The following is a 7811-nucleotide window of genomic DNA, read 5'->3' as shown; positions in this document are numbered from 1 at the left end:
ACCCTCTCTTTCCAGTTCACTTTTGGAGGTATTTTTTCAGTGTAAAGTCATGTTATCAAAAGGTGATGTAGCCATTAATCACCACCCATTCTCTAGGTGTCTGTGTACATTTGCAACATGAACGTGGAGAAAAACCATATACGTGTGTGTGTATATATATATATGTACATTCACCATAGAATCATCTTGGATAGGACTGGTCACAGCACTTATCTTTGTCATTTCTGCCACTTAGCTTGTTTCTTCCCACCTTCTTCTCCCCCGCTCTTTCCCTTTGGCATTTTCATAATAACTTGGGCAGGGGCAGTAGCGTCAAAGAAGACTCAGAGGCAGCTGATTATTTTCATTTGTAAAAAAAGAAAAAGTTTTATTATGAAACTAGTTTGTATAAAACAGGGTTATACATGGGGTTTTTTTTTGTAAGTTTGTAATAAAACAGTAAGAAAAAAAAAAAGGCAGTGATAGAAATTTCCCAAAAGGCAACCCATCAAAACCAACTGGCTGCCACTTTGCGTTTGGACAGTAGCTGCATAAACTTTGTTCTTCTTGAACAGTATTTAATAACATCATTAATACATTAACAAAGTTTCTATAAAGTAAGACACATTGGTGCTGAAGTACATCTGGTGGCCTTTTGATCTCACCTATGAGGACAGTTCTTTACAAAACCACATAGGGAAAATGGCAGTTGTAAGGTGAACTACACATCTAAAATATGCAGAGGTAATAGCATTACATGTTAAAGTATCAAGATATACACATTTTAAACCATTTGTACAAAACTCTATAAATTTTTTCTCTCTCTCTTATGTACAAAAATATCTTAATATATCCCCAAACTGGTTAGGATAGATACAAATAGATTTTTCTTATAATAAAAAAAATTCACAAAAGATTGGAAGCATTCTATGATGAAAAAAGTAGAAAAATGGTGTGAGGGAGTGGAGCTTGGGGAGGGACCCCCCCCCCCTTGCAGAGGATTGGGGTTTCAAAGAGCATACTTTCACTGCAGACAAATGTCCACAGCTTATCGGGATGGAGGATACAGAGACGAAAGACACCAACCCATTTCTAGAGGGCTAAGAACTGCGCTTTCAGAGGGGGCGGGGAGGTCAGCTCTGCCTGTTAGTGGTGGGTGGGAGTTTCTACAGGGCGTGTGCTGCTCCCTTCCGCCAGGAGCCCGCTGTTTTTGCACACAAGCTGCATTTTGTGCATTGACTCGGGTCCTAGTCACTCTTTCTATCTCCGTGAATGACTGGAGTGCGCAGATACTGTTCTGAGCGCATTCCTGTTTTGCGAGAGCCTTGCTTCTCAGGCACGCGGCGCTTAGTTGGCGTAGGGGTTGGTTGCCTGGATTTGTTTGTTTTCTTCTTCTTCTCTTATTCTTTCTTCCTTTTTCTCCCTTTCAACATCGCTGACGAGAAAGCACGAAAGATGCAGGTTGCGCGGTGGCCCTGTAACATAAAAACGGGAGAGGTTAGTGTGCACTTGGAGGCCAGTAGTGGGAGCAAAAGGAGGTTTGGAGAGAGATGTGTCAGGTAGAGCGCCTCTTTTGACAGGTCTTAGTACTCTGTTCCCCGCCTCAGCTCTACTCTCCAGTTTTGGAGACCTGGACAAAGCCACTCTCAGAAGCCAAGGCTGAAACTAACATACCAGGATTTGAAATCGACGGACTTTAACAAATCCTTTAAATCAACCCTCCTCCCTCATCTCCGTGGAGACAGTCCCCCTCCTACAGAAGAAAAAGGATGAATGCAAGAAAATCTCCCCCGTTCCCTCCATAGTGCAACCTACCTGCTTCCGAAGTCCATTCGCACCAGGGCCTGAGCAGGCCGAGCCCCTCAGAACCAGTTGGTGAAGTCGAGCAGTTCTTGCTCCTCAGGGCTGAGAGGGTCGTAGGAGCCCTCGTCCGACGAGTAGGATGAGACCGGCGACCCGGCCATGGAGTTCATGTCGTTGGAGTAGTTGGGGGAGATGGTGGGCGACAGGACGCCCGCCTGGAAGGCGGCGCTCACCGCGTCGTGCTCGTCCAGCAGCTGCTGCAGCGCGCGGATGTACTCGACGGCGGAGCGCAGCGTCTCCACCTTGCTCATCTTCTTGTTGGCCGCGCCGTTGGGGACGTGCTCCCGAAGGGTGGCGAAGCCCAGGTTGACCAGCTTGACGCGGTTGCGCTCGCGCTCGTTGCGGCGCGCCACGGCGGCCGGCTGCTGCTGCGGCAGGCTGTAGCCGAAGCCGCTGAAGTTGAGCCGGCGTTTGCAGCGCATCAGTTCGGGCGAGGACGAGCGCTGTCGCTTGACTTGCTTGGGCGCTGACTTGTGACCGCCCCCTGAGGGCTGGCCGTCGGCCGCGGGGCTCAGCTGAGGCGCCTGCGGCTGCGGCGGCGGCTGCTGCTGCGCGCTCTGCGCCGCCGCTGCCGCCGCAGCCGCCGCCGCGGCCGTGGCAAAGAAGCAGGCTGCGGGCGGCAGGAAGGGCTGCGGGCCTGCGCCGCCGCTCTCCATCTTGGCAGAGCTCTCCATGCGCAGCGGCCGGCGAGGAGTCGCGGGATCGGAGCGATCCGGGGACGCGAGGTGCGGGGCGCGCGCTGGGGGGACACAGACAGGACCGGGGGGCCACGAACAGAGAGGGAGAGAAGGGGAGAGATGAAGAGGGAGCCCGGGGAGAAGTTACAAAAATACAAAATCCCCGGGAGACTTCTTAGGGTGGGAGCAAGGAAGGTGCAACTGCTTCTCCTCCTCCCCCCTCCCCTCCTCCCTTCGCAGGTTGGCTTCGGGAGCCTCGCGTGGCGCTCGCGTGTGAGGCTGCCGCTAGCGCCTTCTTGTTTAAAAAAAAAAAAAAAAACCAGCAGAAGAAGCAAAAGTCGGTGGTGAGCGCGCTCTGCTGAGTCTTCTGTTCCTCTCCCCTTAGGGCTGCGCTCTCTTGCGCCGGGTCTCGGTCTCTCCAGCCGCTGCTCGGGCTGTTTGTATTATTTTGTTAACCCCCTTTCTTTCTTATTTCCTTCTTTCACTCGCCCTCCTTGGCCGGCTCCCCGTCGCTGCGCCTTCCACGTTCCCTGGCCAGAAGTGAGAGAGTGCTGGGCGGCTGGAGTGCGGCCGCCTTTTCAATGGGACACCCAGCCCCACGCGCAGCCCTGGCCCCGCCTCGCCCCCCACTCCCCGCTGCTGCAGCGAGCGGCTGCAGCCCCCCCGCCCCCCTCCTCTTACCTCCTCTTCCCACCCCCTCCCTAAACTCCCCCTCCTCCCCTCCCCTCCCCCCGCCCGTCCCCCGAGCCCGTTCCTTGCAAACTCTCCATTCAGCCGGGTTTGTTGTTGCAGTGCGTGCGCCTGGCGCGTGCCGGACTCCCGGCTGAATAAACAGGCGGCGCGCTCAGGGCGGGCGGCAGCCGGGGGTGGTTCTAGAAGGGGGGGTGGGGAGGGGGAGGGCAGCGTCGCCGACGGGCCAATAGCTCTGGAAATTGGGGGTGTATGGGTGGAAAGGTTTGGGGTGAAGTGTCCCGGGATTCTCCTGAGAACTCGGGGAAAATCACAGGGAAGGGTTTGGGCAGAAAATGTGACACGGGGCGGTGTGGAAGTTGGGGGCAGTGAGGCTCCATTTTTTCCTGTTTTCTTCTCCTACCCCACTGTCACTCTCTTGGGGGTTTTCGATGCTCTTGGGAGCGGAAGGAAATTTGCTACTGAAGTTCAGAGAGATGGGGAGGACTCCGTGGGACTGTTAAAGTACTGTTAAGACTTAGGTTCTGGTCCCAGTGCATCCTCTCACTAGCTCCGTGACCCTTAGTAAGTGACATCCACTCTGAGCCTCAGTTTGCTCGTCTGTAACAACAGAAGGTTGGATTAGATGGTCTCTAACGTCCCATCCAGTTGTGAAATCTAGGCTATGCCCCCTACAACTGAACAAGTGTGGAGGAGGCCAAGAAGAAGGGAGGTGATCGCTTTGAGGGGTGGTGGTAACCAGAGCTGTAGGGAGACAGGTGTGTATGGCCGGGATACTCTTCCAGGATGACCTAGCTGCCTGTAGCATCACCGCCGCGCCCCGTCCCCCCACAAAAAAAAGATTATTTCCGGACCGGCTAAGGGGGTGTGTAAAGAGGGGAGCTCTTTGGGGTATTCCCAGGGTGGGTCTGAGAAAGGAGATGGGGGGAGGTGATGGAGCTTGGGGGTGGGGGCGGAGCAGCTTCGCTGGTTGTTCGGCGCCGCTGCAGGCATCTCGGCGGCCTTGGCTCAGCCTCCATCCCGCCCCAGGCGTGTGCCCGGCGGGCCGGTGGCAGGCGACTGGGAGCCGAGCCCGGCCGGGCCGCGTGCTGGCGCCGCGAGGGAGGAGGAGGCGCTTGCAGCCGTCGCTCGGCCGCTTGGACGGCGCCCACCCAGGCGCCCTTCCTGGGCCCTCGGCCCTGGCCCTGTCTGGCCAGAGCCTGGTCCAGCTTCGGGGCTCCTTGGGACGCGGCGCTGCGGAGAAAGCGGACGGAGCAAACGGAGCAAACTACCGCTCTGGTGGACGGAGAAGAAGGAGACGGGGGCGCGTCTCAGGTGGCGTCTACACAGCCGGGAAAAAGCAGAGTGTCACCATCCGGTTGATTTGTCCACTAGGAATAGGCAGTTTGGGTTAGAGACCTGGGTACAGGGGATGCTCGTTTTGACTTATCCCAATAATTGCTTCCCATTGAACTTCCCTTTGTGGAGATGGGTCTCTCTCTAAAAGATCGTGTGGGTGACCGGAGAACCGCCTCTGGTATGGGCGAGTGCTGTCGGAACAATAGTGGTGGTGAGGGCAGTGGTGTCGGGGTCCCGAGGTGAATCACACCTCAGCCTCAGTTTCTTCTTTTAAAACAGATGTGTTTAGGAAGCATAGGACTGAATGGGGCCAACAGAGATCAGTTCTGTAAACTTCCCACCCACACGGCCCCCTCCCCTACAGTAGCCTATGGCCTGCTGACCCCAAAGGACCGGGGTGAACTCCGTGGGATTTACACCTCTGGCCTCTCCCCCCGCCCCTCCCCCACCCCAGGAAAGGAGATGAGAGGGCTCCAGGTTACATGTGTCTCCTCTTCCAGGAAGTATAGGAGGCCGTGAAGCCTAAACAGAGTCGCATTACCCGCTTTTCAACAGGAGGAAGCCTCGGACCACCTGGCAGGATACCGCTAGCAGGCACATTCCGCAACCCGTTTGCCCCAGCTGTGCGCCACGGGTGCGGGCCGCTAGGAGGCATCCACCCTCCTGAGCAGAATAGGGGCTGGGGTGGGGGGAGCGGGGCGTGCGTGGCGTACGGGGCGGGCCGTCAATATCAACGCATCTAAAGGGCACTATCCTTCACATTAAGCTGTATCCCTTCCAATTCAGACTCTATCCTTCCACACTTTACAAAGGCCCATAATCCTGGCTCTACCACCATTTCGCGTTGTAACCTTAAACAACCGCTAAGGCCCTCGGTTTCCCCATCTGTGCCAGAGCGGCGTCCGCCAGCTCATTTCGAACCGTATCTGCGAGCGGGGGAAATTTGCTGATGGCCAGAACGTGTTCTCAGTATCCTTCTAGGATGCGGGCTCCACGGGTGCACAGAGATGCTCCTTATCAGGGACTTCAAGGCCAGAGCCTACTCCCACCCACCCACCCACCCACCCACACACACACACACACACAGACACACACACACACACACACACACACACACACACAGACGCGCGCCATGTAATGGGCGTTCAAAGAGAAGGGCCAACTAGTGAAGCCGCGCATTGTAGCGGCCCTACGCTTTGGCCTCCGCCCAGGAGAAAAGACAGCGGGCGCTGGGATCCTTCCGGCCAAAGCCACGGAACATTTGTCCTTATTCTTCCCGCCCCAGCCCCGAGCCAAAATCCCGTCCTCACCCTCCCCACTCCCACATTCTCAGCCTATTTCCTTACATGCTTTGCAGAACCTCCAGGAACCCAGGCTTTCTCTTCCTCCCACTCAACACAAAGAGTGCTCCCAGCCGGACGCTGTCCTCTCCACCTTCTCCAACCCTAAGGTAGAGCAGTCTAGAATCTTTTCTTAGGGGCTTAGCCTCGGCCCTTGGGGACTGTGCACTATCAAGGGTAGGTTTTTTGTTTTGTTTTGTTTTGTTTGTTTGTTTGTTTTGTGGTACGCGGGCCTCTCACTGCTGTGGCCTCTCCTGTTGCGGAGCACAGGCTCCGGACGCGCAGGCTCAGTGGCCATGGCTCACGGGCCCAGCCGCTTCGCGGCATGTGGGATCCTCCCGGACCGGGTCACGAACCTGCGTCCCCTGCATCGGCAGGCGGACTCTCAACCACTGCGCCACCAGGGAAGCCCTCAGGGGTATTTTAACATGTTCTTCCACTGAAATTGGCGTTCTGGTTGTTACACCAATTTGGAGCAAAGGACTGAGGCTCAAGGGCCAATTAGAATCCTGCCTCTGATTCTGTGACCTACATTTGACCTCCCAACACACACACTCACACACCTAAGAGAGCTGCCCCACACTCTCCCAGGCCCAGGGAACTCCGGACCTTATACTAAGGGATAAAGCAGAGGCTAATTCGGTATCCAGGCTCTGTTACTTCAGAGCTGGGAGTTTGAGCAAAGAGCCGACACTCTGAGTTTCGGTTTCCTCATCCTTACATGCCCATGGTTATAGCACCTACCTCCAATAGTTGTGAGATTTCAAAGAGATGTACGTGGAGCTCTCAGAACTAGGTCAAATGGAAAGGGATTAACAGGAATGGCCTTCTCCAAAACGAGGAGGAAGGCCCTGCTCACACAACCCACCCAGGAAGGGTTTTGTGGGAAGAGGACGCCTGGCTGTCAGCTTCCTGGAACCTCACTGTGCTAATTGCTCCAGCCATTGGAGATCAAATGCCACCCTGTCCCACTGTCCTTTTTGGAATTACTGGGTAATTCCTGTCCTTTTTGAGGAATGGTGGTGATGCTTGCTGGCAAACCGGGGTGATAGAGATAGAAACCAAGTGTTTGTTTGTTTGTTTGTTTTAAACACAAACAGTAACAAGTCAGATGGAATACAGACAAGCTTCATGGCTGGCAGAGGGAAAGGGCTTCAGCAGAGCCAGTGGCCCTGCCCTCCAGCTGTTTGTGGCTCCTTTGACACCCCGTGGGCCTGACTCTGAGCAAATCTCCAGGCTTTTCTTGACCAGGACACTCAAGGTCCCATTTATCTAGAAGTGGAGGGAGAAGAAAACAGCTCACAAAAGGAGGGTTCCGTGCTTTCATTCATACATGGAGTAGTGGCACTCCCTTTGCTTATCTGTCAAGGCCTGCAGGAGAATTAAATCTTTTGTTTTTTGTGAATTCATTTTGCAAATTCTTCCACACATATCAGGGGTTACCATTCTTGTGATGGGGAGGCAGGACACTCACCCTCTTTGGTGTGTATTACCCATACTATAGATATCCCAGAAAAATGGGGGGGTTCCTCTTTCTCCTCCAGTACAATAAAGGCCTCAGTTTCTGCACCTTCAGACCCCTCTTCTATGTTAGGGGATCCTGAAGCTGGACCATACCTTAGATTAAAACTACATTCAACACAAGGATCCACGTGGGAGATGACTTTCCTAGTGATGCTTAGCAGTCGGCTGCCCGGGAGACCTGCGGTGCTGAGGCCCCCAATCTCCCGCCACTTTCTTTCCACCCGCAGCTGAAGGCCAGGCCACCTTTGCTCACAGGCTACCCTCAGCCTCCGTAACTGTGCACCTTCTCTCTGCGGAACGGAGATAGGCCTCCTTTCTAAAAGTGCCTTTGGTGCTTTTTCTCTGGAGGGAGGGGAGTTCATGTTGAAAGTGAAACTAGGTTTCCCATTGAATGAATCAT

The 7811-nt window shown here is 54.6% G+C and overlaps 1 protein-coding gene across 1 annotated transcript; it reads right to left on the bottom strand.

Moving 5' to 3' along the window:
- Positions 1-340: 340 nt before the first annotated feature.
- ASCL1 (achaete-scute family bHLH transcription factor 1) lies at positions 341-3072 on the bottom strand. The gene is made up of 2 exons (XM_027108253.1): positions 1795-3072; positions 341-1454 (listed from the first exon to the last, which is right to left on the bottom strand). The coding sequence occupies exon 1, from the start codon at positions 2514-2516 to the stop codon at positions 1842-1844; it is 675 nt and encodes a 224-aa protein (XP_026964054.1). The 5' UTR covers positions 2517-3072; the 3' UTR covers positions 341-1454; positions 1795-1841.
- Positions 3073-7811: the final 4739 nt, after the last annotated feature.

Source organism: Aethalodelphis obliquidens, unplaced genomic scaffold, assembly GCF_003676395.1.
Source record: "Aethalodelphis obliquidens isolate GAN/ISIS:26980383/991018 unplaced genomic scaffold, ASM367639v1 scaffold8, whole genome shotgun sequence".
NCBI classification, from domain to species: domain Eukaryota; kingdom Metazoa; phylum Chordata; class Mammalia; order Artiodactyla; family Delphinidae; genus Aethalodelphis; species Aethalodelphis obliquidens.
Note: the sequence above shows the minus strand (reverse complement) of the source record. Positions and strands in the feature narration are given on the sequence as shown.